Here is a 24,323-nt window from a genome sequence, read left to right on the forward strand (position 1 = left end):
GTATGAGGGAAGCAGTGGGAAGGGGCAGTGTGTGTATAGGATGGAAGGGAAGGGAAGGGAAGGGAAGGGAAGGGCAGGGCAGTCTGAAGGAAGCAGTGAAAGGGGGCAGTGTGTGTATGGGATGGAAGGGAAGGGCAGTGTGTGTATGGGAGGGGAAGGGAAGGGGAGGCGAAGGGAAGGGCAGTGTGAGGGAAGCAGTGGGAAGGGGCAGTGTGTGGATGGGAGGGGAAGGGGAGAGGAAGGGAAGGGCAGTGTGAGGGAAGCAGTGGCAAGGGGGCAGTGTGTGAATGGGAGGGGAGGGGAGAGGAAGGGCAGGGCAGTGTGAGGGAAGCAGTGGGAAGGGGCAGTGTGTGGATGGGATGGAAGGGAAGGGGAGGGGAAGGGAAAGGAAGGGGGCAGTGTGAGGGAAGCAGTGGCAAGGGGGCAGTGTGTGGATGGGAGGGGAAGGGAAGGAGAGAGGAAGGGCAGGGCAGTGTGAGGGAAGCAGTGGGAAGGGGCAGTGTGTGGATTGGATTGGATGGGATGGAAGGGAAGGGCAATGTCAGGGAAGCAGTGGGAAGGGGGCAGCGTGTGTACGTGGAGCGGGGGAAGCCGCAGGGAAGTAGGGAACAATGTGAAGGGGCGGAGCGTGTGTGTGTTCGTGGGCAGAGCCCCGCCCCGCGCGCAGCGCGCCCGCCCGCCCCTTATTGGCCCCCGGCTCTGGCTGTTCGCGGGCGGCGGGACGTGCAGTTGCTCGGGCGCTATGGAGGCGGCGCGGCGGTGGCTGGCGCTGTGCTGGGCGCTGGTGCTGGCGGGGCCCGGGGCGGCTCAGGAGCAGGCCCGCGCGGAGGAGAAGTGCCATTACTACGCGGGGGGGCAGGTCTATCCCGGGGAGGCGGCCCGCGTGCCCGTCTCCGACCACTCCCTGCACCTCAGCCAGGCCAAGAGTAGGTAGCGGCGCGGGCGGGCTACTTAGGGACGTTGCCGAACAATTTCCCGTCTCCCCACCGCAGCCTCCTCCCCTCCCCTTCCGCTGCAGCGCCGCAACCAGTGGCGCGCAGTGCCCGCCCCTCCTGCCCTGTCCCCCTTCGCCCGCCTGAAGGCCACAGGCTAACGCCGCCCCCCCAACACACACACAGACACCCCAGGAAAAGGGTCGAGGGAGTGGGGTTCCCTGGTGGGCCCGGCAGGAGCAGAGATCCCAGCTGTGGGGCCGGGTTTCTCTGCGGCTTCCCACCGGCCTCAGTTTCCCTCCACTTGTGCAGTGGAGGCGGCGACCCCTCCCTCGCAGGGCAGCCAGCGCCCCGCTGCCTTAACGCTTGTGAAGGGGTTTGTCTGCCCGCCCCCCAGCCCAGGCCCTTGCGCAGCATCGCAGCAAAGCGGCCTCCCGAGGAGCCCTTTTTGCGATGGAGGACAAAAGTGGCCCAGGCGGGCTAACCCAGAGCTATTGGGTACAGTGCACCTTGTCTGGTATAGTGGCAACCTGTGTGTGTGTAGAGGGGGTGGGGGGATTATTGCAATCCTAAACTGTGGGCGCTTCACTTCGCTCCCCCTGTTGGCTTTTCTGAGCCAGATGCACCGTTCGCTGCTGCTGGGGGAGAAAGCCACGTCAGACAAAGCCTATTGGTTTAAAGTGTGTAGAGAGCCCTGAGCAGCTCCCTCACTGCCGCGTTTAGGTAATCTGAAGATCAGAATTTATCCTGCTTGAAGATTTTCATGGGGGAGGTATTTAGTACCCTGGGCCAAGTTTTTGCAAAGTTTCTGCCTTTTCCTCTCGTTGTAAATAGATAACTGTTCTAAGTTAACATTTCTACCAAAATACAGTTTGTCAAAAGCAAAGGAGCCTGTTTGGGGAATCAAAAACCATGCCAATGGACAGCTACTAGCAGTGAGGAATATGCCACTCATTAACCCCATCTATAGAACTAAATAGTGACCATTTTAAACTCTTTTTTTTAAATAAAGGGAGATTCTTTAAATAGGAGTAAATTAGAGATTTAGTCCTAGATGCCAGTATGTTGGAATCCTTTTGGATATCTTGGTTGCTCATGATGCACATGAGACAGCTGGAATTTGTCAGCCTACCCCCAGATTGTGTTATGGAAGTTCTAAACCTCTGCTTCTGTAGCTTGCTTTGTGTAGCTACACTCCTGTAGCCACACTTAGCCTAAATGAGCTCACTGGAGCTCCACAGCATCCACCCCATCCAAAGTCAGTGGCATAATTGGAGTGCAACTCTAGATAACTTTTCTGTTTATCAGTTAATAAATAGAGAAGTATATTTACTCAGTTACTTATTTTGTTACAGACTCAGCTTTGTTCAGAGGAGGTACTTCAGTTATCAAGTAGTAGGATGGATGAACATGGACAGATTTCTGCCTAATAGAGGGCCTCTGCAGAACAAACTGAATCAGACACACTGTTTTTCAAGATTCAATTTTGAACTTTGTATAGCTTGTTTTATTAGATTATTGCGAATATTCACATGAAAGTCTTCATCTATTCTTGCATTTCTTCCCCTCCTTCCCCATTGAAAGTCTCTGGTTTGTGATGACAATCATTTGTCATGGTTGTCATCTGTACTACCACGGAGAGCTTGGGAAGGAAATCAGCAGCAGAGTAACAGATGAAACTCTTTAACAAAGGTGCTGTTTTCATTGAAGGGGCAGTAGTAAAGAATAAGGGAAGGGAAGTAATGTAAATAATATATGGAATTCTTTGGGGTTGTCATTAAGATTTAAAATATTTTATGAACTAAGGGGTCACACTGTGACTGGTGAGCTATGTGCACTACTCTGGCTTCAGTAAGTGTTCTGTGTACAAAGGAATGGTAGGATCAGACCAAAAAGTGAGCTGCATTAAAAGTCTCCTGAAATTAGATTTAATCTGGTTTGTGATTCTGATTTTTTTGTTTTGTTTTGTTAGCTATGTTCAGAGAGCTCTCATGTGAATTGATTACTCTGAAGATTCAGGGGCAGATAATTGTGTTTGAGTTACAGTTAGGGGGTTTTCTAGCACCTTTTTAAAATGGTCATCTGTTCTCTAAATTTTCAAAAGTTTTGTAGTCAAGTGAGATTCCCAGTTACATTAATCTACAGTAGAACACTCGGCAGGAAATGTTTTTCTGATCCACAAAAATTTGAGAGTGCCATTTTTCCCATGCTAAATCTGGACAAAAAGTTAATCTCCAATGTTCACAAATAGATAATCAAAAAATGTTTAATTTGATCAATCAAAACATTGTGTTTAGATTTCAACCTTTAACTTTTGGAATAAGTTAACAAAAATTTCATAGTTATTTCAAACTGAAATTTCTTTTCAGAAACATCAAAAATTTCAAAGTTTTCAGAAAAAATTTGAATCGGGAGATTCATTGAAACCAACCCTTTTCCCACGGACAGTTTTGTTTTCCACAAATAAGCATTTTGACAAAAAGTGTTTTGTCAGAAAATTCCTAACCAGCTCTAAATAGAAATGTAGAGCTTGCCCATACTTGGAAATAGATAGTGTCTTCCCTCTTATCTGCAGAGATTCATTAGAAGAGTATTACTGAGAAGTCTCCAGGTTTCATAGTGAAGAATTTTACAAAACACTGACAGCAAAGTGCTACCATAAATAAAATAAACTAGACTTGTCAAATGAAGCATCTTGTGATGGTTGGTGTGTATGGGTAATTTATAAAAATGTGTACAGTATAAGTTACTAGAGAAAGACTTTGGTATGTGTACCAAAATTTGTAGGTTGTGCTAATAAAAATAAAAAGACAGTACAAGTTTTCAATGCCATTATTCATTTACTAATGTAGATATCTTATAACAAGGCTACTAAGGATTTGATTTTTAATCTGTAAATGTCGGTAAAAGTCAAATTTACAGATAGGCAGAGTAAGAAAAATGCTGCTTGAGAACTTAGAGTTTGATTTAAGGATATTAACTTAGTATATTTTTGGTATGTGATGTTGAAATTCAAAAAGTTAAACTTTTGTCAACATCTGCTGTCACATGGTTGTGTGACACCCTCACTCATAATTTCCTCTAACTGTGAAAGTTTAAATAAAAAAAAAATCTAAAAATATGCTTAAGCAGATATCAAAATTATTAAAAAAAATAATCAAACTCTGCCAAGTCTTCTTATTAGCAAAGCAAGGTGGGTGAGGTAATATCTTTTATTGGACCAACTTCTGTTGGTGAGAGAGACAAACTTTTGAGCTTGCAAAGAGCTCTTCAAGTCTTGGAAACTAACTCTGAGTATCACTGAGGACAAGGTGGAACAGATTGTTAACTACTTATGCTAAACACACATTTCAAGGGACCACTCAAGGTGAAGTGGCCTGTTCAAACCTCTCCAATCAGAGGGAGGAGACAGGGAGAAAGCAGCTAGGGGGGTTGTAAGAGCATTATGGATTATTGTAATAAGCTATAAATCCAGTGTGCGTATTCAGTCCATGTCTAGCAAAGTTATGAATTTAAGGTCCCAGGCTCATCTTTTGAAAGTGTTGTGCTGTTTTCCTTTGTGGGTGACGACTGATAGGTCAGGGTCACTATCAGTCCTCGTCCTCAAAGAAAAACTATACATCACTTCAAAAGATGAGCCTGGGACCTTAAATTCATAACTTTGCCAGACACATAGGCCTGGTCTACACCTCAGAGTTAGGTCGATGTAAGGCACCTTACATTGACCTAATTACATGAGTGTCTACACTACAGTCTTGCTCCCACGATGTAAGTGCTCTACTACACTGACATAATCCCTCCACTTCCATGAGAGGTGTAGGGCTTATGTTGGTGTAGTTAGGGTGACGCAGTGTCCCTGTAGACATTGCAGGTTACTTACATTGGCTGCCATTCTTGTCAATTTCATGATTCCCTGCTGGAGCTGTGAAATTGATAAGAAAGCCCAGCTCACAGCTTGAAGGCTATCGCCCTGGGTGGGTGGGGAGCTCCAGCTAGAGTCCGGTCATCCAGGCTCTTGGCTCTCCACCAGGCTACCGAGAGGGCAGCTGGGCTCCGGTGGGCAGCGGCATACAGAGCTGGGAGCCCGTGCTCTCAGCCCCCATCATTGCCCCTCTTAAGTCGGTGGAAGTGCTCCTGGTGAGGACATGCGTGCACCACCAACAGAAAGGGTAGTGTGGACATGAACCACTGCAGTAATTATTGCGGTGGCTGTAAGTCAACCTATATTAGGTCAACTTAAGTTTGTAGTCTAGACATGCCTAAAACTCATGGACTGAATATAGAGACTGGATTTATGGCTCATTAAAACATTCTTTCCCTCCCCCCTTTTCCTCCCTATGACTGGAGGGGTGTTAAGGGGCTACTTCATCTTGAGTGGTCCCTTGTTTAGCATAAGTAGTCAACACACATTTCAATCTGTTCCACCTTGTATTTAGCAGTGACTCTTGGAGGCTTGGTCTACACTACATACATACTTTGGTATAACTACATCTCTTGGAGCGTGAAAAATCCACACCTCTGAGCAATGTTGTTATACTGACCTTAACCCCATGTAGCAGTGGTGGGTAACCTGCGGCCTGTCCGGGTAATTGACTGGCATGCCGCCAGACAGTTTGTTTACATTTGGGGCTGCCCGCAGTTCCCAGTGTCCGCGGTTTGCTGTTCCTGGCCAATGGGAGCTGTGGGAAACGGCGCGAGCCGCAGGGACGTGCTGGCTTTTGCTTCACGCAGCTCCCATTGGCCAGGAACAGTGAACTGCAGCCACTGGGAGCTGCGGGCAGCCGTGCAAATGTAAATAAACAATCTGGCGGCCTGCCAGTGGATTACCCTGACGAGCTGCAGGTTGCCCACCACTGCCATGTAGACAGCATTATGTCAGCAGGAGAGCTCACTCCCATCCTCTTAGAGCATCTTTCCCAGATGTGCTGCATTGGTGCACTAATGTAAATTTGTAGTGTAGACCTGAAGAAGAGCTCTGTGTAAGCTCTAATGCTTGTGTCTCTCACCAACAGAAATTTGTCCAATAAAAGATATTACCTCACCCACTTTGTCTCTCTAATATCCTGGGACCACAACAGGGCTACAACACTGCATACAAACTTATAATAGTTACTGTGCTATTGACAATAATTGTCTAATATTAATCAGCATGCTACCGTTCTCCTTTAAATCCATTCCAAACATTGCTTTGAGCCATATAATAACTTACCCAGCAATATATGCTTGACATTTCAGTCATGTTTAAATACCTTCAGTTTGATACTGGATCACCAACACGCTGCCCTCAGGCATGGCATGCTCAGCCTTATGTGTTTTGATATTGACAAATGCTACTTCAGTACTGCTTTGATATTGAGAAATGCTGCTGAAGTATCAAATCGCATAACTCAATATCAAAGCACATAACGCTGAGTATTCCATGCCTGAGGACAGTATGTTGGTGATCCAGTATCAAACGGAAGGTATTTAAACGTGACTGAAATGTCAAGCTGATTAATATTAGACAATTATTGTCAACAGCAATTATTGTCAACGTTTAGGCCCTGTCTAAACTACCAAGTTTACAGCAGCACAGCTGTACCAATGCAGCTGTGCCACTGTAAGATCGCTTGTGTAGCTGATCTATGCTGACGGGAGAGAGCTCTCCCGTCAACATAATTGAACCACCTCAAATGAGTGGTGGTAGCTATGTTGTCAGGACATAATGCTGTCCACACCGGTGCTTCTGTCGGTGTAACTTATGTCGCTCAGTGGGGTGTTTTTTCACACCCCGAGCAACATAAGTTATACCGACAAAGGTGCTTGTGTAGACATATCCTTAATCTTTTTCCACTGTGTAGTCCGAATATTTTTGTGCAATAACCACTGATTTAATTTATAGATGGGTTGCAGTAGCAGACAACCTACATATTTTAAGCATTTGTGCCATGAACACATCATCTGTCACGTATTTCCTGCAGAATTAAATTTTAGAAAACCTTTTTGCTAAGGAGTAAAAATAATGTGAAATTGAACCACTCTTTACTCATGGCACATAAGTTATTTATAGAAAAATAGAATTTACTGAAGTCTATAACTCAGTAACCATACATCATTCAATGCAAATCAACATCCTAATTTATGAGCTGTCATCAGCCTGTAGTAAACTTGTAATGTGTTAAGGGGGTCATGGTAGGTGTGTGCAGCGTTTTCTATCGTGAAGCCTTATCCTTGGCAATATTTCAAATGGTTCAGAAATTTGTGAACACAAATCTGTTGAGTTATGTGCATTTGATGCATCTTGAAATGTACATTTTTTTTTTTAAACACAGCATGACCCCAGTGTGGTGTGCTTTCCTCCTGTGAAAGGTTGAAATTAATAATGAATTAATAAAGTTTGATTGTGTAAATCGTGTCCTACAAAGTGTTTTTCACTGTAAGGAACCACAGATATCCATCCAGAGAGAAAACTGTCCTTGGACATGTGTACCTGCTGAACAATCTCATTTATGTACACATGCTTCGCTTTATTCTTCAATATAGATCTGTATTTTATGTTTCTAGTTTCCAAGCCAGCACCTTATTGGGAAGGAACAGCAGTAATCAATGGCGAATTTAAAGAGCTGAAATTAACAGATTATCAAGGAAAATATCTTGTCTTCTTCTTCTACCCTCTTGACTTGTAAGTAAAACTGATGCAGACATACCGAGATATATACTCCCTTCTCCCCCCCCCACCCACCCTTCCCAAATTTTGGAAGTGTGTTGTTTAGAGTCAGGAAACATTAAGATGTTGATTGCAACTGCACTTGACATTTTGTAGGTCTGTAACATTTTCCTGGGCAATGTTTACATTCCTTGCTACCATACAACTCATTGCCCCAAATGGAAAATAAATACAGGGAACAGCAACATTATCTCTTATCTCTTCACTTCGTATGCTTTGGAAGATATTTTGAGGGAGACTGATTTCCTCTTACAGGCTTTCAAGGATGTCATGGGATACATTTAAGTTAAATTATTGGATGGACTTTCCTTTCATTACACTATCATAACTCCACTGCAGTCAATGGAATTACTCCTGATTTATACCAGTGTAATGAGAGGAGAATCAGGCCCCTTGTTTTCTTGAAATGAGGAACAAAACATACAGTAAACTAATAATATTAATAATGCATATAGCACTTTTCATCTGTAGAACTCAAAGCACTTTACAAAAAAGGGTAAGTAGTAGAGACAGGTAGCTGCTTTGATAGTGAAAATAATTGGAATCATGGTTTATTTTCCTCCTAGCCTCAAAGCTTGAACAATTGTGATTTAAAGTGTAATTTTGTGCCCAGAAGAAGCAGGAAGAAGTCAAATGCAAAATAGCTACAACTTGCATTACTAGTTTCCAGGAAATCATGACAGCTGTTTCTCTGCAATTTGGTGTGTCATACTTTAATCCAGTAATTCCTGTACAGTTTTAAATGGTGAATAATTGTACATGTAGCTAAACTGTAAGTTGTAATATTACTAAGTCAGCACTGACTGCATTTTCAATCTTATTATTCACAAACCACTTGCACAGGGTTTGAAGATAGATAATCCATCTGTGAACATATTTATGAATGCTGTTAGGAACGCAGTTACTTTGTAAAGTGTAAATTATTTTAATTGTATATATTGGATTCTATCTGTAAATAAAAACAAATAGTTGTGATAAGTAATTCACAACTTTTCTATTTTATATACTGCAAACAATATCTAGCTTCTCTATAGAAACAAATTTAGCTATGTATTGAGCTAACTGAGAAATCACTCCCTGGATATTCTGAGAATTCTGAATTTACTTTGTTTTCAATTTTTTAGCACATTTGTGTGTCCAACTGAAATTATCGCCTTCAGTGACAGAATTGAAGAATTCAGAGCAATAAACACTGAAGTGGTAGCATGTTCTGTTGACTCACAGTTCACTCACTTAGCATGGTATGTAGCCTACCCATGTGTCTTTTATAGGAAATTATTGGTGGATACATATTAGATTATGGGTTGCTTCCACAAATTCACATACTCTGTCTGATGCACTAATATTGTCAAGTAAATATTGAATGATAAGGTGTGAGGTGTGTTGCTATGTTGCATAAAAAGTGCTATGTTGCATAAAAAGTTGCATAAAAAAAACTAATGGTAAGAAATTCCAAAATAAAGTTTATTGTTGAAGGTGTCAAAGTAAAAGTGATGACTTTGGTGTTACCATTAGAATAAATTGTTCATTACAAATTATTTATCCAACTTTATGATCAGATGTTCTATTGGTGGATTAATACCCCAAAAAATCTTCCTTGGGTTTTTAATTGTGGGATTTGGAAGAAAGACAGGGTAGTTGGGCCACAAAGAGAGAAGGAGGGTGTTTCAAGTGTAAATGAAGCATAGAAGGAGGTATGAAGAGGAGAGTAAGGCAACTATAAATGGACACATTGAAGGAGTGTAGGAAGCAGGTTGGAGCAAACGAGTAGAAAAAAGAAAAACAGCTATTCCTTCTGCAGAAAAGTTGCATGAGTTATTTGTAGGTGGAATAAAAATCTCTCTGAAGAATAAATGTGCATCTCTTTTGTTTGCCAAAGGATTAATACTCCACGAAAACAAGGAGGACTTGGACCAATGAAGATCCCACTTCTTTCAGATTTGACACACCAGATTTCAAAGGATTATGGAGTATATCTAGAGGACCAAGGGCACACACTTAGGTACTACATACCATTATGGTGCATTCTGTCTTGTTATAGCAGTGCATTTACCAGTTCCATTTAAAGGGGCACTCAGTATTGGCACTTTTCTCTCATACTATTTAGTTATATTCTGTGTTCATCACAGTAGTTAGTATCTTAACATATAATGGGTCTATTTATGTGGATAAAGTACTTTTCTTAAAAAGAAAGATCAACAGTCGAAGATATACAATAGCAAACCAAATGAACATGCATGAAGGGGGGGGAAATGAGTAGGAAGGAAAATTTTCAGAATGCTATAAGCCACATGGGGTTAAAAAACAGCCATTTAAGCTTTCCGTTCGGAAGTCAGCATATCATTTATAGAGGCATTTTTTCCACCGACTGTTGATAACTTAGCTGAAATTGTATATTAAAGCTCTTAGTCCACAAGGAATTATTTCTTAATTTAAATCTCAGAGTTAATTTCTGATTTTTTTTTTTAAAAGGTGAACTGAAACGCTTTATCCTTCCAGAATCTGAACTCCCAGTTCTGTTTTTTTCCTCCATTACTTAGTGTTTTATTAGGAGAAACTGAACGATGAACTCAAGATTTGGCAAAGAACTGTCTGTCAGATGTTTTTATTGACCATCTTGCTGCTGATCACAGGTGTACATCTTGTCTAGTGGTAGTTGTGGCATTGTTTGATACAGTACTATTTCTTGCCCATTCATTTTTAGTGTTCTTTGTTAATACTACAGATACTCATGCTTGAAACAGATCTGTCTCCCTTACACTGCAGTTACCTGATCCTGTAGTGAAAACATCATGTGTTTTTTTGACATTAGATCTCCTATCTGGACAATGTCGCAAATTCAGAAATGTATCTTTGCTGCAGTAAATAGGTAAAGAAGGTGGACTTGGAAGGAGAAAGGTCCTACTTAAATATTTATGTCTGATTAGCTAATGCATAGAACAAGGGTCAGCAACCTTCGGCACACGGCCCATCAGGGTAATCCGCTGGCGAGCTGCAAGACATTTTGTTTACATTGACCGTCCGCAGGCACGGCACGGCCCCCTGCAGCTCCCAGTGGCCGCAGTTCGCCGTTCCCAGCCAACGGGAGCTGCGGGAAGCAGTGGGCCACAGGGATGTGCTGGCCACCACTTCCCCATTCTCATTCACCGGGAACGGCAAACTGTGGCCACTGGGAGTTGTGGGGTGCCGTGTCTGCGGACAGTCAACATAAACAAAATGTCTCGTAGCCCACCAGCGGATTACCCTGACGGGCCATGTGCCGAAGTTTGCTGACCCCTGGCTTAGAAGAAAGTGAAACTTAAGTGGGCTTGTGTTTTGAAAGTCTAATTTTGAAATGCTCTTACTATAGCTGCAGAAACTAGGATTAAATAGTCAATTTTCATTATATCAAAAGATTAGCGGTGGGGTTCTTCAAGGTTTTATACTTGGTCCAGTGTTTTTTAATGCTCTGTAAAGGTAGCAGAATTTTCAAGTGATAGTTATTTAGGTTTGTCAAAATCGGAGAAGGCTATGAGGAGATTGAGAGTCCTAACCAAGCAATGTGAGTGGCCAACATAATGGCAAATAAAATTCAGTGTCAATAAATGCAAAGTAACTATTCATACACCTTACAAAGGTTCTAAATCAACTGTAACAACTCAGGAAAGAGCCCTGGGCATCACAGTGACCTCTGTTAAGTGTACAACTGCATTCAAAAAAGTAAACAAGATATTAGGATGCATAAGGAATAGGAAGGAAAATAATATGCCATTATGTAAATAAATGGTGCAGTCTGGAGTACTGTGTGCAGAACTGATCACCCCATCGCAAAGAGGAAATTGTTGAATTAGAGGGGCTTCAGCAAAGGGAGATGAGAATGAGCAACAGCATGGGAAACATCTGCTTTGAAGAGAGACTGAAAAGACTGGTGGTATTTACTTCAGATAGGAGAAGAATAAGAGAGGACACTTTCAAAGTATATAAAATAATTAATGGTAGAGAGAGGGTAGGTCAGGAACTTTCTCCTTGCCTCATAAAAAGACCAAGGGAACATCCAGTGAAATTAGAAGGTAGCAAATTCAGAAACTGACATAAGGCAATACTTTTTCACACCATACGAAGCTGGAACTCATTGCCAGAGCAAGTCATTCGCAACATGTAAAAAGTGATTAGATATGTCTATGGATGTCAAGAATATCCAGCATTGTTATAGTTAGTACTAAAAAATTTGGAGGGATACTGTATCTCATGCTTCAGGGTTTAAAATCAGTCCTTAAATATTATAGGAATTAATGTAGAGCAAATTATCCCACATCTGCCAACTGTGAGACAGAAACCTCCACCTGAAGCATCTGCTTCTGACCATTGTCAGAGACAGGAAACTGACCTAGGTGGACCAAGTCTGTACATTTCTTTAATACCATGCTGTAAACACTGAGCGGGCATTATCTTACCAGGTCTAGATATTTAAGTGTAACAAGTGCTTTTGGTTTATCATTGTAATTTTTTTACTAAGGACCGTGCAACTAGCTCTTAGCACATACATTCTAAAGGCTGTTAGGGTCTCATTTATACAATTCAGCGTTTAATGTCAGTGATCTACTTATCAAGCAGTATAGTTAAGGGTAAATAGTGTTCAAGACTTCCATATGAAGTCTAAAATCTTAAAGTGCATATAAAAAAAGTTCTTAAGCATCATCATATCATCACAGAAAGATGCAATCTTGTGTACTTGAACTTTCAGAAAGCCTTTGACAAGATCCCTCCTCAAAGGCTCGTAAAGTAAGCAATTATGGGATAAGAAGGAAGGAGGTAATCTCATGGATCAGTAACTGGTTAAAAGACAAAAAACAAAGGGTTGGAATAAATGGTTAGTTTTTAGAATGGAGAGATGTAAATAGTGGTGTCCCCCAGGGATATGTACTGGGACCAGTGCTGTTCAACATATTCATAAATGATGTGGAAAAAAGGTAAACAGTAAGGTAGAAAAATTTGCAGCAATTCAAAACTACTCAAGATAGTTAAGCCCAAAGCAGACTGTGAAGAGTTTCAAAGGGATCTCACAAAACTGGGCAACAAAATGCCAGATGAAATTCAGTGTTGGTAAGTCCAAGGTCATGCACATTGGAAAGCATAATCCCAGCTATACATATAAAATGATGGGGTCTAAATTAGCTCAAGAAAAAGATCTTGGAGTTATTGTGGATAGTTCTCTGAAAACGTCCACTCTGTATGCAGCAGCAGTCAAAAATAGCCAACAATGTTAGGAACCATTAGGAAAGGGATAGATAAAATGACAGAAAATATTATAATGCTACTGTATAAATCCAGGGTACACCCACACCTTGAATACTGCATACAGTGCTAGTCACCCCATCTCAAAAGAGATATGTTGGAATTGAAAAAGGTACAGAAAAGGGCAACAAAAATTATGAGGGGTATGGAACAGCTTCCACATGAGGAGAGATTAAAAAGTCTGGCACTTTTCAGCTTGGAAAAGAGACAACTAAGGGGATATGATAGAGGTCTAAAATCGTGACTGGTGTGGAGAAAAAGTGTTATTTACTCCTTCTCCTAACACAAGAACCAGGGTTCACCCAATGAAATTAATAGGCAGCAGGTTTAAAACAAACAAAAGGAAGTACTTCTTCACACAATGCAGTGTCAACCTGTGGAACTCCTTGTCAGTGTATGTTGTGAAGGCCAAAACTATAACTGGGTTTAAAAAAAAAACTAGAAAAGTTCATGGAGATTAGATCCATCAATAGCTATTAGCCAAGATGCTCATGGATGCAACCGCCTGCTTTGATTGCCACAAGCTAGGCGTGGACAATGGGATGGATCACTCGATGAGTGCCTGTTCTTTTCATTCTTTCTGAAGCATTTGGCATTGGCAGCTGTCAGAAGACAGGATACTGGGCTAGATGGACCCTTGGTCTGACCAGTTTGGCCATTCTTACATTGTTACTGCTTTCTTAATTCTGACTTGACCTTACCTAGATCACAGCAAGATGAGAGCACGGCAAATTGAGAGCACTTTCAATGAGAGATGGAGTTGTTTGTGTCAATGAAAAGCACCTCCTATAAATGAGGCTGATATTGAAGGACTCCAGAGGTGGGGGAGGTTAGATCCTTAATATTCTGGGTGCATTATGAATGAGAAAGTAATGCGAAGGGAGTTGCAAAGGAAATTAAAAGTTAACACAGAACCTGCACTTAACTTGCTTGTGTAGTGCTTGGAGAGATCCAGTCACTGCTGATCTCGAGTAGGCATGCTGCAATATCTGGACACCACAATAGAGCATAATAGAGATCAATATAATTTGGTTTATATCTAAAAGAAAAATTCCATGTTTTTGCAGAGGCCTTTTCATTATTGATGATAAGAGGGTCCTTCGACAGATAACAATGAATGACCTTCCTGTCGGCAGATCAGTGGATGAAACACTTCGTCTAGTACAAGCATTCCAGTACACTGACAAACATGGAGAAGGTGCCTGTTTTCAATATTTTGGCAATGGGAATTATGCTGAGGTTTTATTTAGTTTGGGAGGTGTATTTTTAGCTATTAGGAAGCAAGGCATACCACAACATTTAATAGCTTCGTGGCTGTTATTGTGCAAAGTTTTTTGTTCCCCTCATTCAAGATTCAATGGACGTGCTTCTGCCCTGCCTTGCACTTAGTGTAGTGTCCAAAGAGAATGCAAAGTGGTTGTAACATTATTAAATCAAAACAGTAGCATTTACACTCATTTTCCACTCATAAGCATAAGCAACTGCACAAAGTATGAGGCAGTGAAGAATCGGGCTCAGTATTTTAATACATTTGGACAATCTGCAGCTGATTCAAGAGGCACTGCTAGTGTAATCTTAATGTTTGGTTGGGGTTTTTTTGTTTTGGTTGGGGTTGTTTTTTTGGAGGGGGCTGGTGTCCAAAGACAAAATAGATACAGTACTTCGAGTCAGTGGAAAGCATCCCCGAAAATGGGGTTGGGTTCGGTGCCCAGTGTAATGAAGACTGCATATTCCTAGCTCTTCTCTTAAAGTAAATTATTCTTAGCTGGTGTAAACTGGCATAGCTCCATTGACTTCAGCTTTTTACCTTGACTTCAGGGAGCTGTGCCAAATTACACCAGCTGAGGATTTGGCCCACAGTAAGCTATTCAACTTTAATAATTAACTCATGTATTCAGCTGGCTAATCTTCCTGCTCTCAGTTGAAAGTGTTGGTGTTTAAAAGCAAACCTATGGAAAGTGACACAGCTGCAATTCGTTCTAGGGTTGTCTACAGGGCGCGGTGATGCACACTGTAGGGGTGCACCTTCTGAAGTGCAGTGATGTGTGGCACATCAACTGGTCTGCGTAGATCCTGATGGTGCGCCTGCCAGGTTCCCTCGTGTGCTTCAACGTAGTGCAGTTTGAAACATGTTAGCATGTAATGTAACATTATCTGTATGGACAGCTCTATTTCGCAATTCAGAATTGGAAAAAAAAACAAATTCTGATACTTAAAAGCAATGACCGTTTTCATGAAGGAGATAAAGTCCTTTTGGTTCAGCTTCAAATAAAGCTATATCTCACCTTACGCAATACTGGACTCTCCCTGTGAGGCACGTGGAATCCTGTTGGGTTTTGCTGGATTTCTGTGGCAGTACATATCTAGTTCATTGGACTCTGCGCAAAGGCTAGGATGAAGAATCCTCCAAGGTTTTTATTATGTTCACCACACTTCAGCTGGCAGCTCTGTCTGCAGGGGATAAAATGCCTGTGCTACTGTTGTGTAATCCCAGCCATGCAGGCAGATCCTGGAGCCTCATGGAAGCCAATGCAAGTCTGCCTGGGCACAAGGTCCGCCCACCCATATGAAGTTGCAGGATCAGCTCCCTGGTCTCCTAAAGCGTCTCACCTAGGTTGTACGTGAACAACTGAGCAATTGCAGGAATGGCAAATTTTTATTTTGATCACCCTAATCCTTTTACTTCCTAAGCAGGGTATCAAACAAAACAGTTGCTTGCTTGAGAGAGCTTTAATTTTTCTTCATTGCCACAGTACTGCTTGCCTCCTGGCATTAGTTCCAGAGAAAGTTATACCTGTCTCCATTTCCACCTGATGGAATTGTTGCTCTTATCTTGGCGCCATATGTCCTCGTGGAATAGGGATTCATCTTCAGAACGGGAGGTACTATTCCTTTGCCAGTAAATTGACAAGTAGACTGTAAACAGTGAAATCAAAACATACTCTACCAAGCAAGGATTTTTTTAGTGAACGGAACAATCCAACCTGCCCTGCTAGTAGTATCAATATGAATGTTTTAGGGATACTGTCTGATGAATAAGCACGTAACATATTTGCAGATGTTTACATGTGGCACCTTCTTGTTATATTTCTTAAAATTCAGAGATTAGTTTTTCAAGAGAATGGCCAGAAAACCAAATAAATGAGAACAATAATTTCTTTTCTACTAAGTTAATTTCATTTTTGCTTTTTTTTTCAGTTTGCCCTGCTGGTTGGAAACCTGGCAGTGAAACAGTAAGTCCGTATTTATATTCAGCATACATTTGTTATTTTGCATGATTAAATAAAATGAGGGACCCAATCCTATCTCCACTGAAGGCAAAAGCAAAATTCTCATTAATTTGAATGGAAGCACAATATCAGGCCCTGTGCATTGTGATATTTTTATAAGTTCTTAATCTGTTGTCATTAGAATTTTGAGTGATTTATTACAGTATATCATGTTTGCAGTATTGCATTTTTTCATGCAGGAAAAAAGCTAATCTTTTCGCATCAGGAGTTTCCTTCTCCGTCAACTTTCCAATGTATGATCAAAACCTCAAGCACCAGCGAGTTAACTAGAGGGAGAATTTCCCTCCCATCCTGCAACACAGGTCAAGAGAGAGTTGGAAGTTCCCTGAGGAAGGGGCTATCTTCTCTATGTCTTACCTGTACAGTGCCTAACATAATGGAGACTTGATCCTTGATTGGGGTTCCTAGGCAGTTCCTCAGTATAAATAATCTCACTTCTCAGGCTATGTATAATTGCCCACATTTGGGCAAAGCACCCTACCACTATTAGAATTGTAAAATGGAATGCATTTTGCAGCACAGTATCTCTTCTTTTGTTTCTTCACACTAACAAGATTATGAGCCAAAGAGCAAGGGCCCAGTTCAATGCCCACTGGAGCAACTGAATTCAGTGTACGTTAAATCAGGCCCCAATAGAACAAAGAAAATATTTTTCTAAGGCTATGTCTACACACACATCTTGTGTTGGCGTAATGTGTCACTCATGTGGTGTTAATAAACCACCCCCCCTGCACGACATAAGCGCTTGTGTGCACAGCACTTTGTCTGCAGGAGAGGTTATGCCGTTCACGGGGGTGGTTTTATTATTCCAATGGGAGAGCTCTTTCCTGTCGGCATAGAGCATCTTCACCAGACGTGCCGGTACATCAGCGCCGCTACAGCGGTGTACATGTAAGCATGCCCTAAGAAACTGGGCTACAGAAGGTTGCCAGCTACAATATTACATCATTGGCATTTATTGGAAGCTGCCCTTTTTTCTGCTGTTGCTTGTTTCAGCTGTTGGCACAAACAGCATTTGTAAAAAAAATTAAAATAAAAATAAATAAAAGATGCCTTGAAAGAAATTCTATAAGGTTTCAGTAGCAGCAAAAAATTGAAGTGGTCTCTGCACCTTTCCTTGAGTTGAATACATGAATACATGACAGCAGCAAATACCACATTTTGGCAGGGCCATGAAATGTGTTCATTCATACAGACAATGGGCTTATTTATAAACAATACAATTTTCAGAATGTCAATAGGATGCTAGTGATTTTAACTGATATAGCATTATTAATAAACTGTGGTCTAGTAGCTTCTGGAGTTTCCAGCCAAGTTCAAGGTCCCATTGCGGTAGTCACTGTACTGACACACATTAAAAGACAGTCCCTAAATTGTATCTACATACAGGATCTCAAACAGTGCATGCAGAGAGCCAAAGGGTCTGTATAATCTCTAGTAAAAGTTGCAACTGGCAACATTGAAGTGGCTAGCTTTGCTGCAGAGCAGCAGACCTCTGTATTACAGTGCGAAACAAGCAGACGCTGAGAATTACATTCATGGGCTAGTTGAGATTTGTCTTAGTGGGGAAAACTGGCTCTTCAGATTTTATGGTGAAAGCAGGTTATAGGATGGCATATGTGTGGCATTGGAAATCATGCATTCCACTACCCTGGCTAAACTGAATAATCTGTCCATTAGCAGCTGACAAGTGAGCGATTTCCCGTTCTGAGAAGGGTCAAGCCTATGAATACACTTAATAAAAGGGAGACCCGTTGATAGCAGTAATAGATTACTACTTTATAGCATCTGCTGTTTCTGTACGCCTGTTGCTGACAACTGCCTCATTGCTGAGAATATCAGGCCCGAATAAATGTATAGCACTGACGTAAATACAAATAAGTTCTCTCTGCTTTCTGTGCAAAAGCTGTAGTGCACTTAAACAGCAGAATAGTTCTGCAAAGCACTCTTCAGAATATATTAACATCTGTAGCCATGCCTTCTAAATGTGTTTGATTTAATTAGATCAAACCCGAAGATGCCATGAGAGCGTGGTGGCCAAGACAAGAGCTGTAAGTAAACTCTGAGGCACTTGAGTACAGATGTTAATTTATGGAAATAATTCTAAGTTCATTTATGGGGAAAATCAGAGTAGAGTACATTCTTTCAACCAGGCAGACTCTGTTTCTTTCTCGAACTCCACTTCCTACTGCCCTCCACTGTTTAGTGTTCATTAAAGATAAGCAGTAACCTTAGATATGAACAGGTGAGAGGTAATTTCTCGATGTAGTTTGTGACCATTAATGCCAGAATATGAAGTAGATAATATTTGTTCCTTTTGTTTTTAGACCAACACTTTCACTTTCTTTCTCACACAGATAATCCCAGATCCAGCTGGAAAACTGAAGTATTTTGATAAACTAAACTGAAACTTGCTTCTACTGAGCTACACAAGTCACATGCAACTTCAAGTTGTCAATAAAATTCCATTAATTTTGTTATTTCCATGAGTTTGGCTGATTTATAGTGGCTACCAATTGTATTTGCTTTCTCAAAATACAGGTATTCACTGTGCAGAGATCACCAGTAGCAGAAAGAGCTGACACAATTGGTCTTCTAGGGCCTCCTAAAAGGAGGCTAAGAATTTGAGCTTGAGTTTATCCCATTCCATCTAGTCAAGAGTTCATATGTTTAGTGCATAATGCACTGCTATGATACTATGTAAGCAGGGAAATTGCACTTTTTAATCTTCAGTTACTTGCATCCTCTTAAAAATATAGATAGATATAGTACATCATTTCCTTAGCTATATGGACTTAGCTTTAGGAATCTCATTTTGGATAGATCACTTAATTTCCACAAAAGCTTAATCCATAAAATCCTTTATGCTTTTGCTTCTTTTTCAAAAAGATACCAGAATTTCCCTCCCAGTGGTTTTCTATTAAGCCCCAACTTTCTATTTTTGATATTTTAGAAGCTGTAGCTGAGAAATTGCCACCTGCCAATTGTTCACTATGAGTCAGAGACCATATTCCACAATTTATACAATGAGCTGTAATGAAGTCTGAAGCCAGGAATACAGTTTAAAGGAGTTAAACTAAAATTCCTCTTTGTCTGAAGTTGGAAAACATTTTAGTTTTTCTTCAGTCTAACATTAAGAACCAGATTCTCAACAAGTGTCAGTCAGCATAGTTCAACTGAAATAAATGGAGCTACACAACTTTTAGAAAAAGATCTGGTTAACTTAACTTTTTTTCTAACACTTAAAACTTTTGGGGTACATGCTAATATAAAAGGAAGATTGTAGTGTATTTAAAATTCCCATAGTCTGTGGATGATCCTCTTTTCACACTATGACCTGAATCTTTTTCCTGTTCCTCTCCAACAGTTTTCATTGCTCTTAATTTAGAGCAGGAGAATTGTGGAGTCTTCTCCAAGACCAGCATTTCTGTGCCAAATGGATTGGATAATATTAGCCATCATAAACCTTTGGGGTTCATGTGCACACATTTCTTCCTACAAGAGACAAGAACATCACCTCTAAAACATGCTTGATCACCACCAGAACCTGAAATTCCTCCTAAATGCACATTCTCTGCATGGGTGCTCTTCCCGCACTTTGATCTCTTTAACATAAGGTCATTCATGAACCAAAAAAAAAGATACAACATTGTGTGCAGTCAGTAAAGCAGCATCTGATATTATGAATAGTGTCCACCTCTCTTCCTAAAAATCGTAGTGTGATCCTTGAAAGAGTAAAAAGTGACTTGCTACATTGCCACGGAAGCTTATTATTCTTATACAGTGTCGTGTTAGAATTTGATTTTTTCATATCTACAGAATGATGATGAGGCAGCCTCCCGGGCCCTGGACATCTGGATGGAATTTAATTTCACCAAACTATACAATACACTGCTCTCACCAGTGTCAATTTCTTAGATAGGGTGAACTTTTCTGGGCAGTGAACAGGTATTCATGTAGCACCTAGCACAATCGGGACTCCATCCTGTGCAAAGCCTCTGGGTGCTGTTGCAACGTAAATAAATACATTCTGGCAGGTAAAACAACCCCGCAGCAAACAAAACTTCTCCAATCCTCAACTCAGTTTCTCCCCAGATGTCTGGGAGAGAAGAGCAGCCTTGTGCCGTGGCTAAAGGCTAACATCGCCGAGATACAGTGTACAAGACGGGAGGGAATTCAAAAGCTGAGAATGTCTTGCGGCAGCCTCCTCATTTATAACAAGGGAGCTCCAACACATTGCTGACATCAAATATGGCTGAATTGCAGAGAGGGAGAAAAGCACACACACACTATCTCAGATCTGTTAGCCTTTGCCTGTGGCACAAGACTCATCACCAAGATATCTGGGGAGAAATGGGGATGAGGACTGGTAATGTTTTGTTCGCAGAGGGTTTGTTTTATCTGCCAGTATCTATTATTTATTGGTTAGCCATTGCAGATGCTGGAGCACCATGTGATGTATTCCCAGTCCGAAGACTCTCTTTATAAAGAGATCATAACATTTTGTATTAGTTTCAAGCTTCCATGTGCTTGATAATCATAGAATATCAGGGTTGGAAGGGACCTCAGGAGGTCATCTAGTCCAACCCCCTGGCTCAAAAGCAGGACCCATCCCCAATTAAATCATCCCAGGCTGGGATGATTTAATTGGGGATGGGTACTGCTTTTGAGCAGGGGGTTGGACTAGATGACCTCCTGAGGTCCCTTCCAACCCTGATATTCTATGATTCTATGTGATCTGTGTGGGCAATCCCCTATAAGGCACATTACAACAAAACAAACTAAACAACAAAAGCATGCCTAACACTGATAAGGGTTACATCAGAGGGAAAAGGTCACACTTTTCATCAGCCCAAAAATAATTTGCAGTTGACCATGGCAGCTCCTGGCATCCACCAGTAGCCCAGAATTCAAAATGGATCTAATTTGTGATCATGTATTACAAAATGGTGGCTGCCCTCCTTCACTCAGAAGATATATTCATACCAGTATAAGTTTTACAAAAACTAGACAAGCCATTTACAACACAAACTTTTTGCTTCTCTACAAAGGAAAAAGGACACTAAACTATCTAAACTGCTACATGCCACAAGGAGCCGCAACAGTAGTTCCCTTAACCCACCCAACAATATTGTTAATCTTTCCAGCTATACTCTTAGCCCGGCAGAAGAGTCTGTCCTATCTCAGGGCCTCTCCTTCTGCCCCTCCACCCCCACGAACATGATACAGTTCTATGGTGACCTAGAATCCTACTTTCAACGTCTCCAACTCAAAGAATATTTCCAACACACCTCTGAACAACATACTAACCCACAGAATCCTTCTTCCTACCACCACTACAAAAAGAAGGATTCTGTGTGGACTCCTCCTGAAGGTCGAAACAACAGACTGGACTTCTACATAAATTGCTTCCGTCAACGTGCACAGGCTGAAATTGTGGAAGAGCAGCATCACTTGCCTCATAACCTCAGCCGTGCTGAACACAATGCCATCCACAGCCTCAGGAACACCTCTGACATCATAATCAAAAAGGCTGACAAAGGAGGTGCTGTCGTCGTCATGAATAAGTTGGAATATGAACAAGAGGCTGCTAGGCAGCTCTCTAACTCCACATTCTACAGGCCATTATCCTCTGATCCCACTGAGGATTACCAAAAGAAACTGCACCTTCTGCTCAAAAAACTCCCTGAAAAAGCACAGGAACAGATCTGTGCAGACACACCCCTGGAACCCTGACCAGGGGTATTCTATCTGCTTCCCAAGATCCATAAACCTGGAAATCCTGGACACCCCATCATCTCAGGCATTGGCACCCTGACAGCAGGATTGTCTGGCTATGTAGACTCCCTCTTCAGGCCCTACACTACCAGCACTCCCAGCTATCTTCGAGACACCACTGACTTCCTGAGGAAACTACAATCCATCGGTGATCTTCCTGAAAACACCATCCTGGCCACTGTGGATGTAGAAGCCCTCTACACCAACATTCCACACAAAGATGGACTAGAAGCCATCAGGAACAGTATCCCCGATAATGTCACGGCAAACCTGATGGCTGAACTTTGTGACTTTGTCCTTACCCATAACTATTTTACATTTGGGGACAATGTATACCTTCAAATCGGCGGCACTGCTATGGGTACCCACATGGCCCCACAGTATGCCAACATTTTTATGGCTGACTTAGAACAACACTTCCTCAGCTCTCGTCCCCTGATGCCCCTACTCTGCTTGCACTACATTGATGACCTCTTCATCATCTGGACCCATGGAAAAGAAGTTCTTGAGGAATTCCACCATGATTTCAACAATTTCCATCCCACCATCAACCTCAGCCTAGACCAATCCACACAAGCGGTCCATTTCCTGGACACTACTCTACTAATAAGTGATGGTCACATAAACACCACCCTATACCGGAAACCTACTGACCGCTATTCCTACCTACATGCCTCCAGCTTCCATCCAGGACACATCACATGATCCATTGTCTACAGCCAAGCTCTACGATACAACCGTGTTTGCTCCAATCCCTCAGACAGAGACAAACACAAGATCTCTATCAAGCATTCTTAAAACTACAATACCTATCTGCTGAAGTGAAAAAACAGATTGACAGAGCCAGAAGAGTACCCAGAAGTCACCTACTACAGGACAGGCCCAACAAAGAAAATAACAGACTGCCACTAGCCATCACCTTCAGCCCCCAACTAAAACCCCTCCAGCACATCATCAAAGATTTACAACCTATCCTGAAAAATGATCCCTCACTCTCACAGATCTTGGGAGACAGACCAGTCCTCGCTTACAGACAGCCCCCCAACCTGAAGCAAATATTCTCCAGCAACCACACACCACACAACAAAAACACTAACCCAGGAACCTATCCTTGCAACAAAGCCCGACGCAAACTCTGTCCACATATTTATTCAAGTGACACCATCATAGGACCTAATCACATTAGCCATGCCATCAGGGGCTCGTTCACCTGCACATCTATCACTGTGATATATGCCATCATGTGCCAGCAATGCCCCTCTGCCATGTACATTGGCCAAACGGGACAGTCTATGCAAAAGAATAAATGGACACAAATCTGACATCAGGAATCATAACATTCAAAAACCCATAGGAGAACACTTCAACCTCTCTGGCCACTCAGTAAAAGATTTAAGGGTGGCAATTTTGCAACGGAAAAGCTTCAAAAACAGACTCCAACGAGAAACTGCTGAGCTTGAATTTAATATGCAAACTAGATACCATTAACTTGGGTTTGAATAGAGACGGAGTGGCTGGGTCATTACACATATTGAATCTATTTCCCTAAAGTTAAGTATCCTCTCACCTTCTTGTCAACTGTCTAAATGGGCCATCTTGATTATCACTACAAAAGTTTTTTTCTTCTGCTGATAATAGCTCATCTTAACTAATTAGCCTCTCACAGTTTGTATGGCAACTTCCAACTTATCTGTATGTATATTTATATTTCTTCTTACTATATGTTCCATTCTATGCATCGGATGAAGTGGGCTGTAACCCAAGAAAGCTTATACTCTAATAAATTTGTTAGCCTCTAAGGTGCCACAAGTACTCCTATTCTTTTTGCTGAAACAAGCCTTCATAGTTACTTTGAGGTAACAGCTGATTGGAGTACATCTCTAAGTCAAAAGCACCATGAACTTGACACACAGCGCTTCCACTACTATGCATTCGACCAATGTGTACAAGTAGTTCAAATTGTTTCTCCCCATAAGCATTACCTTGCCATTAGCGAATTTCATCTGTAATTGTGTTGCCCATTTCCCTGGTGCTGGGTAAATCTTAAGTTATTTGCTTGATTCTGAGCTAACTAAAGCAAACGTGTTGTCCACAAATTTTGCAACTTCACAGAATCATTAAATAGCTACTCCTAGTGCAGAGCCTTAGGACACCTCATTAGTAAACTCGTGTCATGAAAACTGAATATTTATTCCTAGTTTTGTTCTCTCAACTAATTTTTAATCCACGACAAAATGCCACCTGTGATGGGTTGCCCCACTTTAAGGTGCCCCCTTATATATACTGGGATGCCACTGAGCCCGTCTGGGCCCCTTTTACCCTGTCTTGCTGAGCCAGGCTCTT

The 24,323-nt window shown here is 41.7% G+C and overlaps 1 protein-coding gene across 2 annotated transcripts; it reads left to right on the top strand.

The window, feature by feature from the left end:
• The first annotated feature begins 693 nt into the window (after positions 1 to 693).
• PRDX4 (peroxiredoxin 4) lies at positions 694 to 18,682 on the top strand. Of its 2 annotated transcripts, XM_077816718.1 has the most exons (8): positions 694 to 926; positions 7,476 to 7,593; positions 8,763 to 8,879; positions 9,518 to 9,640; positions 13,980 to 14,110; positions 16,111 to 16,145; positions 18,207 to 18,253; positions 18,560 to 18,682. In XM_077816718.1, the coding sequence occupies exons 1-8, from the start codon at positions 743 to 745 to the stop codon at positions 18,561 to 18,563; spliced, it is 759 nt and encodes a 252-aa protein (XP_077672844.1). In that variant the 5' UTR covers positions 694 to 742; the 3' UTR covers positions 18,564 to 18,682. The 2 variants fall into 2 exon arrangements, with proteins under 2 accessions (XP_077672844.1, XP_077672836.1); XM_077816710.1 differs by lacking the exon at positions 18,207 to 18,253 and having other exon boundaries at positions 695 to 926.
• Positions 18,683 to 24,323: the final 5,641 nt, after the last annotated feature.

The sequence above is a fragment of the Eretmochelys imbricata genome, chromosome 1 (assembly GCF_965152235.1).
Source record: "Eretmochelys imbricata isolate rEreImb1 chromosome 1, rEreImb1.hap1, whole genome shotgun sequence".
NCBI lineage: Eukaryota > Metazoa > Chordata > Testudines > Cheloniidae > Eretmochelys > Eretmochelys imbricata.

Coding starts and splice junctions, on each gene's coding strand:
- PRDX4 (XM_077816718.1), top strand. CDS start 743: ATGGAGGCGGCGCGGCGGTGGCTGGCGCTGTGCTGGGCGCTGGTGCTG. Junction 7,594..8,762: donor TTCTTCTACCCTCTTGACTT/GTAAGTAAAACT, acceptor TCAATTTTTTAG/CACATTTGTGTGTCCAACTG. Junction 14,111..16,110: donor CACTGACAAACATGGAGAAG/GTGCCTGTTTTC, acceptor TTTTTTTTTCAG/TTTGCCCTGCTGGTTGGAAA.